General features: G+C 47.2%; 1 protein-coding gene across 1 annotated transcript; it reads right to left on the bottom strand.

Moving 5' to 3' along the window:
* Nucleotides 1–2,833: 2,833 nt before the first annotated feature.
* LOC127906212 (ubiquitin-like protein 3) lies at nucleotides 2,834–20,396 on the bottom strand. The gene is made up of 5 exons (XM_052457492.1): nucleotides 20,378–20,396; nucleotides 19,574–19,717; nucleotides 13,488–13,574; nucleotides 7,868–7,945; nucleotides 2,834–4,072 (listed from the first exon to the last, which is right to left on the bottom strand). Exons 1-5 carry the CDS (start codon nucleotides 20,394–20,396, stop codon nucleotides 4,020–4,022), a joined length of 381 nt encoding a protein of 126 aa, XP_052313452.1. The 3' UTR covers nucleotides 2,834–4,019.
* Between the last annotated feature and the right edge of the window lie 3,574 nt (nucleotides 20,397–23,970).

Below are 23,970 nucleotides of genomic sequence, written 5' to 3'. Positions count from 1 at the left end.
ACGAGCCCCGTCCTCCATTCCACCCATTCCACTCCAGTCATTACCACGAGCCCCGTCCTCCATTCCACCCATTCCACTCCAGTCATTACCACAAGCCCCGTCCTCCATTCCACCCATTCCACTCCAGTCATTACCACGAGCCCATCCTCCATTCCACCCATTCCACTCCAGTCATTACCACGAGCCCCGTCCTCCATTCCACCCATTCCACTCCAGTCATTACCACGAGCCCGTCCTCCATTCCACCCATTCCACTCCAGTCATTACCACGAGCCCCGTCCTCCATTCCACCCATTCCACTCCAGTCAGTACCACGAGCCCATCCTCCATTCCACCCGTTCCACTCCAGTCATTACCACGAGCCCCGTCCTCCATTCCAACCATTCCACTCCAGTCATTACCACGAGCCCCGTCCTCCATTCCACCCATTCCACTCCAGTCATTACCACGAGCCCGTCCTCCATTCCACCCATTCCACTCCAGTCATTACCACGAGCCCATCCTCCATTCCACCCATTCCACTCCAGCCATTACCTTGAGCAGCGTCCTCCATTCCACCCATTCCACTCCAGTCATTACCATGAGCCCCGTCCTCCATTCCACCCATTCCACTCCAGTCATTACCACGAGCCCCGTCCTCCATTCCACCCATTCCACTACAGTCATTACCACGAGCCCCGTCCTCCACGATTAAGGCGCCACCAGCCTCCTGTGACATACCGCTGTCGCCGGCTGGAGAAACCTTGTACTTCTAACGATCAAATACCTTAAAATCAATCAATCAATCAATCAATCAAACCAAATGCACTTTCAATCATCTTTATTTGTTTAAAAGATGTATGTATTCCATGTGAAGAAGAGGGGTCAAGAGAGAAGAAGCATTTAGATTACTATTATTTACAATCCGTTTGAAAAAGGATTTTTAATATTATCACTGTACAAGCTTGAAACTCTGATCGCTGAGAAACTATACTCTTTGGGCTTACGTCCCAAATCGCATCCTATTCACCTACAAAAGTGCACTACTTTTGACCAGAGCCATATGGGTAGTGCACTATGCAGGGAAATATGATACAATTTGGGACGTATCCTTTAAGACCTAGTGCTGCAAGAAAGCAAAAAAAAAATAATAATAAAAATAAGGATTATATTAAACTATGAACATTTGAAAAGAAAATATATATATATATGAGAAGTATAACATGTTTACAATAATTCTGTACGTCAATGATTAGGAGGATGGTTCTGTTCTGTTACTTGAAATACAGTATGTTGTCTGCGTCCTAAATTGGCACCTTATTTCCCTAAATAGTGCACTACTTTGGACCCCGGCCCTATGTCTGTAAGTAGCCTTGTCTGAGCTAGAAAAGCCCATAAGACAGGAGCGTGAGGTAGCTTGATGTACAAGTACACCCCTGGACAGGACGCTAGTCTATCACAGGTTCTATGGGCCACAGTTGAAAGTAGTGCACTATATATGGAAAACGGGAGCCAATCAGAGGGAGGGGGGTGGGGGCGGGACACAGACCCTGTCACCAAGGTTACAGTTTGAACCACTGTCTAGAAAGCTAGCTAGCTAACCCATGGTGTACACACAGACACTAAGATACTGTATCAACATACTGGATCTATTGGCCTCAACTTGTTCAATATAACATTCATATTAAATATATTCTACACATATGGTAACTTCTTTTATATATATTTTTATATTATTCCCATTGGAAAAATATAAAATAGAATAACATTTTCTTTTTACAGGTTTTCGATGTGGTGGGCGGCGGGGGTCAGAGGTTACTGGGGCGGGGGATGGCGGGGGGGATCAGAGGTTACTGGGGCGGGGGATGGCTGGGGGTCAGAGGTTAAGGAGGCACATGCGTTCAAAAATGGCTGAAGAAGAGAGGAGGGAGGGAGAAAGGAGATTTGGAAGAAAATAACTCTTTATTCCAGATTGGTTTCTTTACCTCGTAGAGTTCTTTATTCCAGATTGGTTTCTTTACCTCGTAGAGTTCTTTATTCCAGATTGGTTTCTTTACCTCGTAGAGTTCTTTATTCCAGATTGGTTTCTTTACCTCGTAGACTTCTTTATTCCAGATTGGTTTCTTTACCTCGTAGACTTCAAGACTGATAACTACACTATGAAGAGTGTCCGAACACGCTTTTTGATAATTTGAAATTAAATTTCACTTCCTTATGTTATAAAATACATTTTACTAGGACAAATATGATTATTCATGTTCTGAATTGCTCATTATATATATATATATATATTCATATTAATTTTTTAAAAGTCTGATTTCGTAGCCTAATCCATCCGATAATAAGCACTCTGCCGACATAGAGGTGCAAGGTTTCTCGTAACAACTTCTGAGGATTTAAAATATTGTGGTCGTTGTCGTCTACCAAGTTGTTTCTACAGGTCGAGAAAAAATTAATTCGACGTGAAATAAATGTAAAAACTATTTTTTTTATTTTTTAAAAGCTTGGTATTTCAGAGACTCGTTTGGTTTTGTGAAAAATCTTCTAAAAAAAATATTTTTTTAAAAGAAGAAAAATTTCGAATGAATATGAAAAGCGTTACACTAAAATATGAAAATACTACATGTCATGTCTCTGAACAGATATCAGATATCTATCTGAATTGTATATTGTTTTATGTCCTGCAAGGGGAAAGAGTTCCAGGGGAAAGATGCCTTCATTCTCATTTACATTTACATTTAAGTCATTTAGCAGACGCTCTTATCCAGAGCGACTTACAAATTGGTGCATTCACCTTATGACATCCAGTGGAACAGTCACTTTACAATAGTGCATCTAAATCTTTTAAGGGGGGAGGATTACTTTATGTTGTAGAGCATGAACCTACAGGAACGGGCCACCGCCTTCTCAGCATCGAGCTGACACCATGTTGTGACATTTTCAGGATTTTTGACCCCTGTTGTTTCTCTGACCTCTGTTGATTTTGTATATCACTAACCTTTAAACGGCTCAGAGACATAGAGACATGGAGTATTGGTTTTCTTAGAGGATTATCTACACAATTAATATATTATTTTACCCAATGGTTAAAAGAGGCGTTTTTGATCGACACCCTACGCTTTTTGTCGTAGAAAAGAGGGATATTCTGTCTGTCTTTCCCCTAGTTCCTAGTCCCCTCGTTCAGGGAGAAGATGGAGGAGGGATATTCTGTCTGTCTTTCCCCTAGTTCCTAGTCCCCTCGTTCAGGAGAAGATGGAGGAGGGATATTCTGTCTGTCTTTCCCCTAGTTCCTAGTCCCCTCGTTCAGGGAGAAAAGGGAAGATGGAGGAGGGACATTCTGTCTGTCTTTCCCCTAGTTCCTAGTCCCCTCGTTCAGGGAGAAGATGGAGGAGGGATATTCTGTCTGTCTTTCCCCTAGTTCCTAGTCCCCTCGTTCAGGGAGAAGATGGAGGAGGGATATTCTGTCTGTTTTTCCCCTAGTTCCTAGTCCCCTCGTTCAGGGAAAAGGGAAGATGGAGGAGGGACATTCTGTCTGTTTTCCCCTAGTTCCTAGTCCCCTCGTTCAGGGAGAAAAGGGAAGATGGAGGAGGGATATTCTGTCTTTCTTCTCCTAGTTCAGGAAGGATGAGCGATCTGACAGAAGGAGGAAAGGACTGACTGTCAAAACACAGTCAACAACATGGCCAAACAACAACAAGGTGGTTGGTTGGTTGGTTGGTTGGTTGGTTTGTTTGTTATCCAGTCATTGGTTGGAACCTTGGTGGGGTAATAAAACAGTAGTTTATCCATCCATGAACTAGTGGAAGATTTAAGGACAGAAGTGATAGAGGGGGAAACTTCTCTATACACAGGAGACCGTGTGTGTGTGTGTGTGTGTGTGTGTGTGTGTGTGTGTGTGTGTGTGTGTGTGTGTGTGTGTGTGTGTGTGTGTGTGTGTGTGTGTGTGTGTGTGTCAGCATGATAGAGAGACTGCAGGACAGGACATCCAGTGTGTTGGTTGGATCCAGGGTGGATGATTAAAGAGGGAGGGAGGAGGGTATTTACAGGATGACACAGCAGTTACTCTCTCCAGTCTTCTCTCTGTTTCTCTGACCTGAGGAGGAACACAATAACACACGGTCAACACACGGTCAACACAATAACACACGGTCAACACACGGTCAACAAAATAACACACGGTCAACACACGGTCAACACAATAACACACGGTCAACACAATAACACACGGTCAGGACACGGTCAACACAATAACACACGGTCAGGACACGGTCAACACACGGTCAACACAATAACACACGGTCAACACACGGTCAACACAATAACACACGGTCAGGACACGGTCAACACACGGTCAACACAATAACACACGGTCAACACACGGTCAACACAATAACACACGGTCAGGACACGGTCAACACACGGTCAACACAATAACACACGGTCAACACACGGTCAACACAATAACACACGGTCAACACACGGTCAACACAATAACACACGGTCAGGACACGGTCAACACACGGTCAACACAGGGAGAAACACAAACACACACACGGTCAACACACGGTCAACACAATAACACACGGTCAGGACAATAACACACGGTCAACACATGGTCAACACAATAACACACGGTCAACACACGGTCAACACAATAACACACGGTCAACACAATAACACACGGTCAACACACGGACAACACAATAACACACGGTCAACACACGGTCAACACACGGTCAACACAATAACACACGGTCAACACACGGTCAGGACACGGTCAACACACGGTCAGGACACGGTCAGGACATGGTCAACACACGGTCAGGACACGGTCAGGACACGGTCAACACACGGTCAGGACACGGTCAGGACACGGTCAACACACGGTCAGGACACTGTCAACACGCGGTCAGGACACGGTCAACACATGGTCAGGACACTGTCAACACACGGTCAGGACACTGTCAACACACGGTCAACACACGGTCAACACACGGTCAACACACGGTCAGGACACGGTCAGGACACGGTCAACACACGGTCAGGACACGGTCAACACACGGTCAGGACACGGTCAGGACACGGTCAGGACACGGTCAACACACGGTCAGGACACGGTCAGGACACGGTTAACACACGGTCAGTACACGGTCAACACGTGGTCAGGACACGGTCAACACACGGTCAGGACACGGTCAACACGCGGTCAGGACACGGTCAACACACGGTCAGGACACGGTCAACACACGGTCAGGACACGGTCAGGACACGGTCAACACACGGTCAGGACACGGTCAACACACGGTCAACACATGGTCAACATACGGTCAACACGGTCAGGACACGGTCAACACACGGTCAACACATGGTCAACACACGGTCAACACACAGTCAACACACGGTCAGGACACGGTCAGGACACGGTCAGGACACGGTCAACACACGGTCAACACACGGTCAACACACAGTCAACACACGGTCAACACACGGTCAACACACGGCCAACACACAGTCAACACACGGTCAACACACGGTCAACACACGGTCAACACACGGTCAACACACAGTCAGGACACGGTCAGGACACGGTCAACACACAGTCAGGACACGGTCAACACACAGTTAACACATGGTCAACACACGGTCAACACACGGTCAACACATGGTCAACACACGGTCAGGACACGGTCAGGACACGGTCAGGACACGGTCAACACACGGTCAGGACACGGTCAACACACGGTCAGGACACGGTCAGGACACGGTCAACACACGGTCAGGACACGGTCAACACACGGTCAGTACACGGTCAACACACGGTCAGGACACGGTCAACACACGGTCAGGACACGGTCAGGACACGGTCAACACACGGTCAGGACACGGTCAGGACACGGTCAACACACGGTCAGGACACGGTCAACACACGGTCAGGACACGGTCAGGACACGGTCAACACACGGTCAGGACACGGTCAACACACAGTCAACACACGGTCAACACACGGTCAACACACGGTCAGGACACGGTCAGGACACGGTCAACACACGGTCAGGACACGGTCAACACACAGTCAACACACGGTCAGGACACGGTCAACACACGGTCAGGACACGGTCAGGACACGGTCAACACACGGTCAGGACACGGTCATCACACGGTCATGACACGGTCAACACGCGGTCAGGACACGGTCAACACACGGTCATGACACGGTCAACACGGTCAACACAGTCAGGACACGGTCAGGACACGGTCATCACACGGTCATGACACGGTCAACACGCGGTCAGGACACGGTCAACACACAGTCAGGACACGGTCAACACACGGTCAGGACACGGTCAACACACGGTCAGGACACGGTCAGGACACGGTCAGGACACAGTCAACACACGGTCAACACACAGTCAACACACGGTCAACACATGGTCAACACACGGTCAACACACGGTCAACACACGGTCAGGACACGGTCAACACACAGTCAACACACGGTCAACACACGGTCAACACACGGTCAACACGCGGTCAACACACGGTCAGGACACGGTCAGGACACGGTCAGGACACGGTCAACACACGGTCAGGATACGGTCAACACACGGTCAGGACACGGTCAACACACAGTCAGGACACGGTCAACACACAGTCAACACACGGTCAGGACACGGTCAACACACAGTCAACACACGGTCAACACACGGTCAACACACGGTCAGGACACGGTCAGGACACGGTCAACACACGGTCAGGACACGGTCAACACACAGTCAACACACGGTCAGGACACGGTCAACACACGGTCAGGACACGGTCAACACACAGTCAACACACGGTCAACACACAGTCAACACACGGTTAACACGCGGTCAACACACGGTCAGGACACGGTCAACACACAGTCAGGACACGGTCAGGACACGGTCAACACACGGTCAGGACACGGTCAGGACACGGTCAACACACAGTCAACACACGGTCAGGACACGGTCAACACACGGTCAGGACACGGTCAACACACGGTCAGGACACGGTCAGGACACGGTCAACACACAGTCAGGACACGGTCAACACACAGTCAGGACACGGTCAACACACAGTCAGGACACGGTCAACACACGGTCAGGACACGGTCAACACGCGGTCAGGACACGGTCAACACACAGTCAGGACACGGTCAACACACGGTCAGGACACGGTCAGGACACGGTCAACACACGGTCAGGACACGGTCAGGACACGGTCAACACGCGGTCAGGACACGGTCAGGACACGGTCAGGACACGGTCAACACACGGTCAGGACACGGTCAACACACAGTCAGGACACGGTCAACACACAGTCAGGACACGGTCAACACACAGTCAGGACACGGTCAACACACGGTCAGGACACGGTCAACACGCGGTCAGGACACGGTCAACACACAGTCAGGACACGGTCAACACACGGTCAGGACACGGTCAGGACACGGTCAACACACGGTCAGGACACGGTCAGGACACGGTCAACACGCGGTCAGGACACGGTCAGGACACGGTCAGGACACGGTCAACACACGGTCAACACACGGTCAACACATGGTCAACACACGGTCAACACACGGTCAGGACACGGTCAGGACACGGTCAGGACACGGTCAGACCTCAGATGGAAGACAAATCGAGTCAACAATTAACACTAAGTAACAGTAACACAGGAACATATTGTCGGCAAAACTAACGCTGATACAAAGCACAGGCTAAATGTGTTGGCCATTCATAAAGGAAGTAACTGCACTACATTTAATCTGAGTAAAGACACCATTTCTGAGTTTTAGCGTGTGAAAGTCCCCGTAAGGGACCAGCGAGGCGAAGGAACAAGAGATGAATGAAAAGCCTGTTACCTTGGGAGTTTGGCTCGGGCAATGTCTCTCTGGCAACTAAATGCATCACTGTGGATTTTCCCAAGGGTAATTTGAGAGCTGAGAGAGGGGAAGGAGAGGAGGAGGAGAGGAGGAGGGGAGAGGGAGAAGAGGGGAGAGAAAGAGAGAGGGAGGAGGAGAGGAAGGTAGAAAGGTTAGTCAACAGACAAATATTTATTACAAAGCAAATATATCATCATAGTCATCTGGCTAATATATTATAGAAGAGAGAGAGAGAGAGAGAGGTAGAGAGAGAGAGGTAGAGAGAGAGAGAGAGAGAGAGAGAGAGAGAGAGAGAGAGAGAGAGAGAGAGAGAGAGAGAGAGAGAGAGAGAGAGAGAGACAGAGAGAGAGAGAGAGAGAGAGAGAGAGAGGGGCAGAGAGAGAGAGACAGAGAGAGAGACAGAGAGAGAGAGAGAGAGAGAGAGAGAGAGAGAGAGAGACAGAGTGTGCGGGGGTGAGACAGGGATGAAGCTTAAACCTCTTTAATTAACATATATATCAACCAATTGGCTCGGGCACTAGAAGAGTCTGCAGCACCCGGCCTCACACTACTAGAATCCAAAGTCAAATGTCTGCTGTTTGCTCTGGTGCTTCTGTCACCAACCAAGGAGGGCCTACAGCAGCACCTAGATATTTTGCACAGATTCTGTCAGACCTGGGCCCTGACAGACCTGGGCCCTGACAGACCTGGGCCCTGACAGACCTGGGCCCTGACAGACCTGGGCCCTGACAGACCTGGGCCCTGACAGTAAATCTCAGTAAGACCAAAATAATGGTGTTCCAAAAAAGGTCCAGTCACCAGAACCACAAATACAAATTCCATCTAGACACTGTTGCCCTAGAGCACACAAAAACGATACATACCTCGGCCTAAACATCAGCGCCACAGGTAACTTCCACAAAGCTGTGAACGATCTGAGAGACAAGACAAGAAGGGCCTTCTATGCCATCAAAAGAAACATAGATTTCAACATACCAATTAGGATTTGGCTAAAAATACTTGAATCAGTCATAGAGCCCATTGCCCTTTATGGTTGTGAGGTCTGGGGTCCGCTCACCAACCAAGACTTCACTAAATGGGACAAACACCAAATTGAGACTCTGCATGAAGAATTCTGTAAGGCAATTCTGTACAACGTAAAATACCAAATAATATATGCAAAGCAGAATTGAGACGATACCCACTAATGATCAAAAGCCGTTAAATTCTACAACCACCTAAAAGGAAGCGATTCCCAAACCTTCCATAACAAAGCCATCACCTACAGAGAGATGAACCTGGAGAAGAGTCCCCTAAGCAAGCTGGTCCTGGGGCTCTGTTCACAAACACACCCCACAGAGCCCCAGGACAACAGCACAATTAGACCCAAACCAAATCATGAGAAAAAAAAAAAGATTATTACTTGACACGTTGAAAAGAATTAACAAAATAACAGAGCAAACTAGAATGCTATTTGGCCCTAAACAGAGAGTACACAGCGGCAGAATACCTGACCACTGTGACTGACCCTAAACAGAGAGAACACAGCGGCAGAATACCTGACCACTGTGACTGACCCTAAACAGAGAGTACACAGTGGCAGAATACCTGACCACTGTGACTGACCCTACACAGAGAGTACACAGTGGCAGAATACCTGACCACTGTGACTGACCCTACACAGAGAGTACATAGTGGCAGAATACCTGACCACTGTGACTGACCCTACACAGAGAGTACATAGTGGCAGAATACCTGACCACTGTGACTGACCCTACACAGAGAGTACATAGTGGCAGAATACCTGACCACTGTGACTGGCCCTAAACAGAGAGTACACAGTGGCAGAATACCTGACCACTGTGACTGGCCCTACACAGAGAGTACACAGCGGCAGAATACCTGACCACTGTGACTGGCCCTACACAGAGAGTACAGAGTGGTGGAATACCTGACCACTGTGACTGGCCCTAAACAGAGAGTACAGAGTGGCAGAATACCTGACCACTGTGACTGGCCCTAAACAGAGAGTACAGTGGCAGAATACCTGACCACTGTGACTGGCCCTAAACAGCGAGTACATAGTGGCAGAATACCTGACCACTTTGACTGGCCCTAAACAGAGAGTACATAGTGGCAGAATACCTGACCACTGTGACTGACCCTAAACAGAGAGTACACAGTGGCAGAATACCTGACCACTGTGACTGACCCTAAACAGAGAGTACACAGTGGCAGAATACCTGACCACTGTGACTGACCCTAAACAGAGAGTACACAGTGGCAGAATACCTGACCACTGTGACTGACCCTAAACAGAGAGTACACAGTGGCAGAATACCTGACCACTGTGACTGACCCTAAACAGAGAGTACACAGTGGCAGAGTACCTGACCACTGTGACTGACCCTAAACAGAGAGTACACAGTGGTAGAATACCTGACCACTGTGACTGACCCTAAACAGAGAGTACACAGTGTCAGAATACCTGACCACTGTGACTGACCCTAAACAGAGAGTACAGAGCGGCAGAATACCTGACCACTGTGACTGACCCTAAACAGAGAGTACACAGTGTCAGAATACCTGACCACTGTGACTGACCCTAAGGAAATCTTTGACTATGTACAGACTCAGTGAGCATAGCCTTGCTATTGGCCGCCGTAGGAAGACCTGGTTCTCAAGAGAAGGCACACTGCCCACAAAATGAGGTCAGGACGTTAACTCTCAACAGAATAATCTGCAACTCAGTCTCCTCTACCTCCACCCCCCCTCCTCTTCTGTGTTCAAGTCTAGACCAGGTGTTCTATTTCATGAGATATTTAAATGACTGTGGCTGAGGGCATAGTACAGTACCAGTACACACACACACACACACACAGACACACACACACAAACAAACACACACCGTCCACCCATGTATCAAGATGTGCTGTGTATCTCCCATAGTGCAGCAAAAGACCGACAGCCAGTTTGGGACCACAGGAAAGGTAACAACCTAACACACTCTCTCCTTCCCTCTCTCCTTCCCTCTCTCCCTCATATGACCACTCTCTCCTTCCCTCTCTCCTTCCCTCTCTCCCTCATATGACCACTCTCTCCTTCCCTCTCTCCCTCATATGACCACTCTCTCCTTCCCTCTCTCCCTCATATGACCACTCTCTCCTTCCCTCTCTCCCTCATATGACCACTCTCTCCTTCCCTCTCTCCCTCATATGACCACTCTCTCCTTCCCTCTCTCCTTCCCTCTCTCCCTCATATGACCACTCTCTCCTTCCCTCTCTCCCTCATATGACCACTCTCTCCTTCCCTCTCTCCCTCATATGACCACTCTCTCCTTCCCTCTCTCCCTCATATGACCACTCTCTCCTTCCCTCTCTCCCTCATATGACCACTCTCTCCTTCCCTCTCTCCTTCCCTCTCTCCCTCATATGACCACTCTCTCCTTCCCTCTCTCCCTCATATGACCACTCTCTCCTTCCCTCTCTCCTTCCCTCTCTCCCTCATATGACCACTCTCTCCTTTCCTTTCTCCCTCATATGACCACTCTCCCTTCCCTCTCCTTCCCTCTCTCCCTCATATGACCACTCTCTCCTTCCCTCTCTCCCTCATATGACCACTCTCTCCTTCCCTCTCTCCCTCATATGACCACTCTCTCCTTCCCTCTCTCCCTCATATGACCACTCTCTCCTTCCCTCTCTCCTTCCCTCTCTCCCTCATATGACCACTCTCTCCTTCCCTCTCTCCCTCATATGACCACTCTCTCCATCCCTCTCTCCCTCATATGACCACTCTCTCCTTCCCTCTCTCCCTCATATGACCACTCTCTCCTTCCCTCTCTCCCTCATATGACCACTCTCTCCTTCCCTCTCTCCTTCCCTCTCTCCCTCATATGACCACTCTCTCCTTCCCTCTCTCCCTCATATGACCACTCTCTCCTTCCCTCTCTCCTTCCCTCTCTCCCTCATATGACCACTCTCTCCTTTCCTTTCTCCCTCATATGACCACTCTCTCCTTCCCTCTCTCCTTCCCTCTCTCCCTCATATGACCACTCTCTCCTTCCCTCTCTCCCTCATATGACCACTCTCTCCTTCCCTCTCTCCCTCATATGACCACTCTCTCCTTCCCTCTCTCCCTCATATGACCACTCTCTCCTTCCCTCTCTCCCTCATATGACCACTCTCTCCTTCCCTCTCTCCTTCCCTCTCTCCCTCATATGACCACTCTCCCTTCCCTCTCTCCCTCATATGACCACTCTCTCCATCCCTCTCTCCCTCATATGACCACTCTCTCCTTCCCTCTCTCCCTCATATGACCACTCTCTCCTTCCCTCTCTCCCTCATATGACCACTCTCTCCTTCCCTCTCTCCTTCCCTCTCTCCCTCATATGACCACTGTCTCCTTCCCTCTCTCCCTCATATGACCACTCTCTCCTTCCCTCTCCCTTCCCTCTCTCCCTCATATGACCACTCTCTCCTTTCCTTTCTCCCCTCATATGACCACTCTCTCCTTTCCTCTCTCCCTCATATGACCACTCTCTCCTTCCCTCTCTCCCTCATATGACCACTCTCTCCTTCCCTCTCTCCTCATATGACCACTCTCTCCTTCCCCTCTCTCCCTCATATGACCACTCTCTCCTTCCCTCTCTCCCTCATATGACCACTCTCTCCTTCCCTCTCTCCCTCATATGACCACTCTCTCCTTCCCTCTCTCCTCATATGACCACTCTCTCCTTCCCTCTCTCCTCATATGACCACTCTCTCCTTCCCTCTCTCCCTCATATGACCACTCTCTCCTTCCCTCTCTCCCTTGTTTGACCACTCTCTCCTTCCCTCTCTCCCTCATATGACCACTCTCTCCTTCCCTCATATGACCACTCTCTCCTTCCCTCTCTCCCTCATATGACCACTCTCTCCTTCCCTCTCTCCCTTGTTTGACCACTCTCTCCTTCCCTCATATGACCACTCTCTCCTTCCCTCTCTCCCTCATATGACCACTCTCTCCTTCCCTCATATGACCACTCTCTCCTTCCCTCATATGACCACTCTCTACTTCCCTTTCGCCCTTGTTTGACCACTCTCTCCTTCCCTCTCTCCCTCATATGACCACTCTCTCCTTCCCTCTCACTCTCTTCAGCCCTCTCCCTCCCTCTCTCTCTCCCCTCCCGTAAACACTGTCTGAGGTCTACCCAAACCCAAACACAGTGCTTCCCTTTCCTTTCCACCCTGTCCAGTCAAAGCAAGTTTCTCTCTCTCTCTCTCTCTCTCTCTCTCTCTCTCTCTCTCTCTCTCTCTCTCTCTCTCTCTCTCTCTCTCTCTCTCTCTCTCTCTCTCTCTCTCTCTCTCTCTCTCTCTCTCTCTCTCTCTCTCTCTCTCTCTCTCTCTCTCTCTCTCTCTCTCTCTCTCTCTCTCTGTGTGTGTGTGTGTGTGTGTGTGTGTGACTGTGTGTGACTGTGTGTGTGTGTGACTGTGTGACTGTGTGTGACTGTGTGTGACTGTGTGTGACTGTGACTGTGCGTGACTGTGTGTGTGTGTGTGTGTGTGTGTGTGTGTGTGTGTGTGTGTGTGTGTGTGTGTGTGTGTGTGTGTGTGTGTGTGTGTGTGTGTGTGTGAGCTTTCACCTCCTAGTGTGACGTTTCCATGTAGAAAACGACCCTGGTAGATGAGCCTCAGAATATTAGGACTGCTGACCTGTTCCTCCTCCCAGTCTGAAAGAGAGATGAAGATCACCCTCATCATCATCATCATCATCGCCGTTGTCACCATCATCTATAGTATTCCCAGTTTTTCTGTGTGATTATGTCTCATGGGAGAGAGAAAGTTAGGGAGATAGGAAGATAAGGAATAGAGAAGAGGGAGAGGGGAGAGAGAAGAGAGGAGAGGGGAGGGGAAGAGAGAGAGAGATGTAAGAGAGGGGAGAGAGAAGAGAGGAGAGGAGACAGAGTGAAGAGAGGGGAGAGGGAGAGAGGAGAGGGGAGAGGGAGAGGGAAAAGAGGAGAGGGGAGAGGGAAGAGAGGAGAGGGGAGAGAGGAGAGGGGAGAGGAGAGGGAAGAGAGGAGAGAGGAGAGGGGCGAGGGAAGAGGAGAGAGGGAATAGAGGAGAGGAGACTGAGAGTGAAGAGAGGGGAGAGAGAAGAGAGGAGAGGAGACAGAGTGAAGAGAGGGGAGAGAGAAGAGAGGAGAGGAGACTGAGAGTGAAGAGAGGGGAGAGGGAGAGAGGGAAGAAAGGAGAGGGAGAGGGAAGAGAGGAGAGGGGAGAGAGGAGAGGGGAGAGGGAGAGGGAAGAGAGGAGAGGGGAGAGGGAAGAGGAGAGAGGGAAGAGAGGAGAGGGAGAGAGGAGAGGGAAGAGAGGGAGAGAGGCAGTGGAGTCTGGACACCAAAAACTAACCCACACACACAGCTGTGATACGGGGCCCGTGAGGAGTTCTGGCCCAGGGCCTTCGAGTGATAGCTACAGTATCTTTGAGCTCATTAAGGTGTAAGATGTCAGATTCCCACCAGAGGCCCTCTTCAGAGAGCTGTAGCACCAGACACACTGTGGAGGAGTCCAATAGATAGTCATTGTAATACTACACGATGTCGGCTACAGCTTTGTGAGGTGTCACAAATGACTCTTTTTTTTTGTCCAGGGACGTCCCCGAAGACGATTTGAAGACATCCTCAAAACGACGTGTCACGGTCCCCGGGAGGTTATTGTCTAGCTCAAAATGTTTTCACATGTAGTTTCCTGGTATCACGTGTAGTTTCCTGTTATCACATGTAGTTTCCTGGTATCACGTGTAGTTTCCTGGTATCACATGTAGTTTCCTGGTATCACGTGTAGTTTCCTGGTATCACGTGTAGTTTCCTGGTATCACATGTAGTTTCCTGGTATCACATGTAGTTTCCTGGTATCACGTGTAGTTTCCTGGTATCACATGTAGTTTCCTGTTATCACATGTAGTTTCCTGGTATCACATGTAGTTTCCTGGTATCACGTGTAGTTTCCTGGTATCACATGTAGTTTACTGGTATCACATGTAGTTTACTGGTATCACATGTAGTTTCCTGGTATCACGTGTAGTTTCCTGGTATCACATGTAGTTTCCTGGTATCACATGTAGTTTCCTGGTATCACGTGTAGTTTCCTGTTATCACATGTAGTTTCCTGGTATCACGTGTAGTTTCCTGGTATCACATGTAGTTTCCTGGTATCACGTGTAGTTTCCTGGTATCACATGTAGTTTCCTGGTATCACGTGTAGTTTCCTGTTATCACATGTAGTTTCCTGGTATCACATGTAGTTTCCTGGTATCACATGTAGTTTCCTGGTATCACATGTAGTTTCCTGGTATCACATGTAGTTTCCTGTTATCACATGTAGTTTCCTGGTATCACATGTAGTTTCCTGTTATCACATGTAGTTTCCTGGTATCACATGTAGTTTCCTGGTATCACATGTAGTTTCCTGGTATCACATGTAGTTTCCTGGTATGACATGTAGTTTCCTGGTATCACATGTAGTTTCCTGGTATCACATGTAGTTTCCTGGTATCATGAGTAGTTTCCTGGTATCACATGTAGTTTCCTGGTATCACAAGTAGTTTCCTGGTATCACATGTAGTTTACTGGTATCACGTGTAATTCCAAGATATCTGTGTAGTTTCCTGGTGTCACATGTAGTTTCCTGGTATCACATGTAGTTTCCTGGTATCACGTGTAGTTTCCTGTTATCACATGTAGTTTCCTGGTATGACATGTAGTTTCCTGGTATCACATGTAGTTTCCTGGTATCACATGTAGTTTCCTGGTATCATGAGTAGTTTCCTGGTATCACATGTAGTTTCCTGGTATCACAAGTAGTTTCCTGGTATCACATGTAGTTTACTGGTATCACGTGTAATTCCAAGATATCTGTGTAGTTTCCTGGTATGACATGTAGTTTCCTGGTATCACATGTAGTTTCCTGGTGTCACATGTAGTTTCCTGGTGTCACATGTAGTTTCCTGGTGTCACATGTAGTTTCCTGGTGTCACATGTAGTTTCCTGGTATCACATGTAGTTTCCTGGTATCACATGTAGTTTCCTGGTATCACATGTAGTTTCCTGGTATCACAAGTAGTTTCCTGGTGTCACATGTAGTTTACTGGTATCACGTGTAGTTTACTGGTATCACGTGTAGTTTACTGGTATCACATGTAGTTTACTGGTATCGCGTGTAGTTTACTGGTATCACGTGTAGTTTACTGGTATCACATGTAGTTTCCTGGTATCACATGTAGTTTCCTGGTATCACAAGTAGTTTCCTGGTGTCACATGTAGTTTACTGGTATCACGTGTAGTTTACTGGTATCACGTGTAGTTTACTGGTATCACAAGTAGTTTCCTGGTGTCACATGTAGTTTACTGGTGTCACATGTAGTTTACTGGTATCACGTGTAGTTTACTGGTATCACATGTAGTTTACTGGTATCGCGTGTAGTTTACTGGTATCACGTGTAGTTTACTGGTGTCACATGTAGTTTCCTGGTATCACGTGTAGTTTACTGGTATCACGTGTAGTTTACTGGTATCACGTGTAGTTTACTGGTATCACATGTAGTTTACTGGTATCACGTGTAGTTTACTGGTATCACATGTAGTTTACTGGTATCACATGTAGTTTCCTGGTATCACATGTAGTTTCCTGGTATCACATGTAGTTTCCTGGTATCACATGTAGTTTCCTGGTATCACATGTAGTTTCCTGGTATCACATGTAGTTTCCTGGTATCACATGTAGTTTACTGGTATCACATGTAGTTTCCTGGTATCACGTGTAGTTTACTGGTATCACATGTAGTTTCCTGGTATCACATGTAGTTTCCTGGTATCACGTGTAGTTTCCTGGTATCACATGTAGTTTCCTGGTATCACGTGTAGTTTCCTGGTATCACATGTAGTTTCCTGGTATCACGTGTAGTTTACTGGTATCACATGTAGTTTCCTGGTATCACGTGTAGTTTCCTGGTATCACGTGTAGTTTCCTGGTATCACGTGTAGTTTCCTGGTATCACGTGTAGTTTCCTGGTATCACGTGTAGTTTCCTGGTATCACGTGTAGTTTCCTGGTATCACATGTAGTTTCCTGGTATCACATGTAGTTTCCTGGTATCACATGTAGTTTCCTGGTATCACGTGTAGTTTCCTGGTATCACATGTAGTTTCCTGGTATCACATGTAGTTTCCTGGTATCACATGTAGTTTCCTGGTATCACATGTAGTTTCCTGGTATCACGTGTAGTTTCCTGGTATCACATGTAGTTTCCTGGTATCACATGTAGTTTCCTGGTATCACATGTAGTTTCCTGGTATCACGTGTAGTTTCCTGGTATCACATGTAGTTTCCTGGTATCACATGTAGTTTCCTGGTATCACATGTAGTTTCCTGGTATCACGTGTAGTTCCAAGATATCACATGTAGTTTCCTGGTATCACGTGTAGTTTCCTGGTATCACATGTAGTTTCCTGGTATCACATGTAGTTTCCTGGTATCACATGTAGTTTCCTGGTATCACATGTAGTTTCCTGGTATCACATGTAGTTTCCTGGTATCACATGTAGTTTCCTGGTATCACATGTAGTTTCCTGGTATCACATGTAGTTTCCTGGTATCACATGTAGTTTCCTGGTATCACATGTAGTTTCCTGGTATCACATGTAGTTTCCTGGTATCACATGTAGTTTCCTGGTATCACATGTAGTTTCCTGGTATCACATGTAGTTTCCTGGTATCACATGTAGTTTCCTGGTATCACATGTAGTTTCCTGGTATCACATGTAGTTTCCTGGTATCACATGTAGTTTACTGGTATCACGTGTAGTTTCCTGGTATCACATGTAGTTTCCTGGTATCACATGTAGTTTCCTGGTATCACGTGTAGTTTCCTGGTATCACATGTAGTTTCCTGGTATCACATGTAGTTTACTGGTATCACGTGTAGTTTACTGGTATCACATGTAGTTTACTGGTATCACATGTAGTTTACTGGTATCACATGTAGTTTACTGGTATCACATGTAGTTTACTGGTATCACATGTAGTTTACTGGTATCACGTGTAGTTTCCTGGTATCACATGTAGTTTACTGGTATCGCGTGTAGTTTCCTGGTATCACATGTAGTTTACTGGTATCGCGTGTAGTTTCCTGGTATCACATGTAGTTTACTGGTATCACATGTAGTTTCCTGGTATCACATGTAGTTTCCTGGTATCACATGTAGTTTCCTGGTATCACATGTAGTTTACTGGTATCACATGTAGTTTCCTGGTATCACATGTAGTTTACTGGTATCACATGTAGTTTCCTGGTATCACATGTAGTTTCCTGGTATCACATGTAGTTTCCTGGTATCACATGTAGTTTACTGGTATCACGTGTAGTTTCCTGGTATCACATGTAGTTTCCTGGTATCACATGTAGTTTCCTGGTATCACGTGTAGTTTCCTGGTATCACATGTAGTTTCCTGGTATCACATGTAGTTTACTGGTATCACGTGTAGTTTCCTTTCGGTATCACATGTAGTTTACTGGTATCACATGTAGTTTCCTGGTATCACATGTAGTTTACTGGTATCACATGTAGTTTCCTGGTATCACATGTAGTTTACTGGTATCACGTGTAGTTTCCTGGTATCACATGTAGTTTACTGGTATCGCGTGTAGTTTCCTGGTATCACATGTAGTTTACTGGTATCGCGTGTAGTTTCCTGGTATCACATGTAGTTTACTGGTATCACATGTAGTTTCCTGGTATCACATGTAGTTTCCTGGTATCACATGTAGTTTCCTGGTATCACATGTAGTTTACTGGTATCACATGTAGTTTCCTGGTATCACATGTAGTTTACTGGTATCGCGTGTAGTTTCCTGGTATCACATGTAGTTTACTGGTATCACATGTAGTTTACTGGTATCACATGTAGTTTACTGGTATCACATGTAGTTTCCTGGTATCACATGTAGTTTACTGGTATCACATGTAGTTTCCTGGTATCACGTGTAGTTTACTGGTATCACATGTAGTTTACTGGTATCACATGTAGTTTACTGGTATCACGTGTAGTTTCCTGGTATCACATGTAGTTTCCTGGTATCACGTGTAGTTTCCTGGTATCACATGTAGTTTCCTGGTATCACGTGTAGTTTACTGGTATCACATGTAGTTTCCTGGTATCACATGTAGTTTACTGGTATCACGTGTAGTTTACTGGTATCACGTGTAGTTTACTGGTATCACATGTAGTTTACTGGTATCACATGTAGTTTACTGGTATCACATGTAGTTTACTGGTATCACATGTAGTTTACTGGTATCACATGTAGTTTACTGGTATCACATGTAGTTTACTGGTATCACATGTAGTTTACTGGTATCACGTGTAGTTTCCTGTGTAGAAATTTTGCGTCCTCATTTTGTCACATTTATTTCACGAGATAATTTTTTCACATGTTGCATTTACATGTTGTCAAATGTTATTACATTAAGATCACATGTGATCACGTGACATCCCTGTGGTTTTTCTGTAAGGGTCACCCATTGGCCAGTTGTGGAAAAAAGTTTTTTGTTTTTCTTCTTCAGCCAAGAGGGGGAAAATAAAACTAAAATGTTTCACCTGCAAGATGGACGCCTCCCCCAAACCAAATCTTATTTAGGGCCCCCAAAAGACTGCTGCGTGGTGTCACTCACCCATTGGCCAGTTGTCGTAAACGTGTTTGGCGATGTCTGAGGCCGAGGCGTTGGGGGAGAACAGGAACTCTTTCGTCTTCCCACTGACCAGGATGAGACGTAGGTTAATCTGAAACACACAAGAGGAGAGGAAGGGGTGAGGAGCTGCCACACAAACAGACCAGGCCGAGAAGAAATCGCTTTAAAGCACGTTATCAAATCAGCTTATAGCTCATAGCCTGAGAGAGCCCTGCAACACACACACACACACACACACACACACACACACACACACACACACACACACACACACACACACACACACACACACACACACACACACACACACACACACACACACACACACAGTAGAGTGCAAACAACACAATTTCTCCCACACACACACACACACACACAGTACAAGTACACACTGCTATATGATCACAACAAGCAGATCATGAAAGATTAAATGAATACTTTCAATATCGCCACACACACACACACACACACACACACACACACAAACACACACACACAGGAAACCAGGCTGTGTTTATGAACTCTTATTTTAAAGGTATTGTTCACTAGGGTAGAAAAAATATTTTTAAAATACGCAATGTACCTTCAGAGATACAGACTGTTGGCTAACCTGAAGGGGACAGATTATTTCTTAAACCCCAAAACATTACTATAATTTACAGTGGTAATCACAGGAGGCTGCTGAGTGGAGGCTCATAATAATGTTTGATACCATTCCACCCATTCCACTCCAGTCATTACCACGAGCCCCGTCCTCCATTCCACCCATTCCACTCCAGCCATTACCTTGAGCAGCGTCCTCCATTCCACCCTTTCCACTCCAGTCATTACCACGAGCCCCGTCCTCCATTCCAACCATTCCACTCCAGTCATTACCACGAGCCCCGTCCTCCATTCCACCCATTCCACTCCAGTCATTACCACGAGCCCCGTCCTCCATTCCACCCATTCCACTCCAGTCATTACCACGAGCCCCGTCCTCCATTCCACCCATTCCACTCCAGTCATTACCACGAGCCCCGTCCTCCATTCCACCTATTCCACTCCAGTCATTACCACGAGCCCCGTCCTCCATTCCACCCATTCCACTCCAGTCATTACCACGAGCCCCGTCCTCCATTCCACCCATTCCACTCCAGTCATTACCACGAGCCCCGTCCTCCATTCCACCCATTCCACTCCAGTCATTACCACGAGCCCCGTCCTCCATTCCACCCATTCCACTCCAGTCATTACCACGAGCCCCGTCCTCCATTCCACCCATTCCACTCCAGTCATTACCACGAGCCCCGTCCTCCATTCCACCCATTCCACTCCAGTCATTACCACGAGCCCCGTCCTCCATTCCACCCATTCCACTCCAGTCATTACCACGAGCCCCATCCTCCATTCCACCAATTCAACTCCAGTCATTACCACGAGCCCCGTCCTCCATTCCACCAATTCCACTCCAGTCATTACCACGAGCCCCGTCCTCCATTCCACCCATTCCACTCGTCATTACCACGAGCCCCGTCCTCCATTCCACCTATTCCACTCCAGTCATTACCACGGCCCCGTCCTCCATTCCACCCATTCCACTCCAGTCATTACCACGAGCCTCGTCCTCCATTCCACCCATTCCACTCCAGTCATTACCACGAGCCCTGTCCTCCCGTGCTGTTAAAATAACACTACAATAGAACAGATGTTTCATTTTGTCGTTATAATAAGGTTGGTAACACAAATCTGTTGCAGCTCAAGTTGATTACAAAGTCCCACAATGCAATGCTCTCTCTCGGGGCTGGCTGGGTAGCTAGCGACACACAATAGCCACCAAAGATAATATCCGCATGTGAAGTAGCTCGTAAGCTGTAAAATGGACGAAACAAACTGCTCTCTCTCGCCACTGACTTGTCAAATAAAAATACAATGATAAAATCTAAACATTTATAATATAATATAATATATATATATATATATAAAATCTAAACATTTATAATATAATATATATATATATATAAAATATAAACATTTAAAATATAATATATATATAAAATATAAACATTTAAAATATAATATTATATAATATATATATAAAATATAAACATTTAAAATATAATATATATATATAAAATATAAACATTTAAAATATAATATATATATAAAATATGAACATTTATAATATAATATATATATATATAAAATCTAAACATTTATAATATAATATAATATATATATATATATAAAATCTAAACATTTATAATATAATATATATATATATAAAATATAAACATTTAAAATATAATATATATATAAAATATAAACATTTATAATATAATATAATATAATATATATATATATAAAATATAAAAATAAAACATTTTTAACCTGTCTCACAGACGCATGAAATGCACCCTGGACTGAAGAGCCAGATGAATGGAAGAAATCGACCCTCTGTTAAATAAAATTCTCCAGGTAGGAATATCGCAAAAAATGCTCCTGATGAGGTGGCGGATGGTCTCCTGAGGGATCTTCTTCATCTCATCATCTTCATCTCCTCCCAGACCTGGACTAAAGCATCCGCCAACTCCTGAACAGTCTGTGGTGCAACGTGGCGTTGGTGGATGGAGCGAGACATAATGTCCCAGATGTGCTCAATTGGATTCAGGTCTGGGGAACTGTCACATGTGCTCAGTGTGAACCTGCTTTCATCTGTGAAGAGCACAGGGCGCCAGTGGCGAATTTGCCATCTTGGTGTTCTCTGGCAAATGCCAAACGTCCTGCACGGTGTTGGGCTGTAAGCACAACCCCCACCTGTGGACGTCGGGCCCTCATACCACCCTCATGGAGTCTGTTTCTGACCGTTTGAGCAGACACATGCACATTTGTGGCCTGCTGGAGGTCATTTTGCAGGGCTCTGGCAGTGCTCCTGCTGCTCCTCCTTTTACAAAGGCGGAGGTAGCGTCCTGCTGCTGGGTTGTTGCCATCCTACGGCCTCCTCCACGTCTCCTGATGTACTGGCCTGTCTCCTGGTAGCGCCTCCATGCTCTGGACACTACGCTGACAGACACAGCAAACCTTCTTGCCACAGCTCGCATTGATGTGCCATCCTGGATGAGCTGCACTACCTGAGCCACTTGTGTGGGTTGTAGACTCCGTCTCATGCTACCACTAGAGTGAAAGCACCGCCAGCATTCAAAAGTGACCAAAACATCAGCCAGGAAGCATAGGAACTGAGAAGTGGTCTGTGGTCACCACCTGCAGAACCACTCCTTTATTGGGGGTGTCTTACTAATTGCCTATAATTTCCACCTGTTGTCTATTCTATTTGCACAACAGCATGTGAAATGTATTGTCAATCAGTGTTGCTTCCTAAGTGGACAGTTTGATTTCACAGAAGTGTGATTGACTTGGAGTTACATTGTGTTGTTTAAGTGTTCCCTTTATTTTTGAGCAGTGTATATGCACGCAGGCATCTTGCCTACGCACTCCCTAGGTCCCCTCTCTAGGTCCCCTCCCTAGGTCCCCTCCCTAGGTCCCCTCTCTAGGTCCCCTTGCCTACGCACTTCCTAGGTCCCCTCTCTAGGTCCCCTCCCTAGGTCCCCTCCCTAGGTCCCCTCTCTAGGTCCCCTTGCCTACGCACTTCCTAGGTCCCCTCCCTAGGTCCCCTCTCTAGGTCCCCTTGCCTACGCACTTCCTAGGGTCCCCTCTCTGGGTCCCCTCCCTAGGTCCCCTCCCTAGGTCCCCTCTCTAGGTCCCCTTGCCTATGCACTCCCTAGGTCCCCTCCCTAGGTCCCCTCCCTAGGTCCCTCTCTAGGTCCCCTTGCCTACACACTCCCTAGGTCCCCTCTCTAGGTCCCCTCTCTAGGTCCCCTCTCTAGGTCCACTCCTAGGTCCCCTCTCTAGGTCCCCTTGCCTACGCACTCCCTAGGTCCCCTCTCTAGGTCCCCTTGCCTATGCACTCCCTAGGTCCCCTTGCCTACGCACTTCCTAGGTCCCCTCTCTAGGTCCCCTTGCCTACGCACTTCCTAGGTCCCCTCTCTAGGTCCCCTTTCCTATGCACTCCCTAGGTCCCCTTGCCTACGCACTTCCTAGGTCCCCTCTCTAGGTCCCCTTGCCTACGCACTTCCTAGGTCCCCTCTCTAGGTCCCCTTGCCTATGCACTCCCTAGGTCCCCTTGCCTACGCACTTCCTAGGTCCCCTCTCTAGGTCCCCTTGCCTATGCACTCCCTAGGTCCCCTCTCTAGGTCCCCTTGCCTACGCACTTCCTAGGTCCCCTCTCTAGGTCCCCTTGCCTATGCACTCCCTAGGTCCCCTTGCCTACGCACTTCCTAGGTCCCCTCTCTAGGTCCCTTGCCTATGCACTCCCTAGGTCCCCTCTCTAGGTCCCCTTGCCT

Source organism: Oncorhynchus keta, chromosome 11 (genome assembly GCF_023373465.1).
Source record: "Oncorhynchus keta strain PuntledgeMale-10-30-2019 chromosome 11, Oket_V2, whole genome shotgun sequence".
NCBI classification, from domain to species: Eukaryota; Metazoa; Chordata; class Actinopteri; order Salmoniformes; family Salmonidae; genus Oncorhynchus; species Oncorhynchus keta.
This window is presented reverse-complemented; position numbering and strand designations above follow the sequence as displayed.

Bases quoted from the DNA above. Each gene is read 5' to 3' on its own strand.
- LOC127906212 (XM_052457492.1), bottom strand. The intron at 13,575-19,573 runs GTGAGTGACACC...TCTCTCTTTCAG, and splicing joins TTACGACAACTGGCCAATGG to ACTGGGAGGAGGAACAGGTC. The intron at 7,946-13,487 runs GTGAAAGCTCAC...CCCCTCTCTCAG, and splicing joins TGGAAACGTCACACTAGGAG to CTCTCAAATTACCCTTGGGA.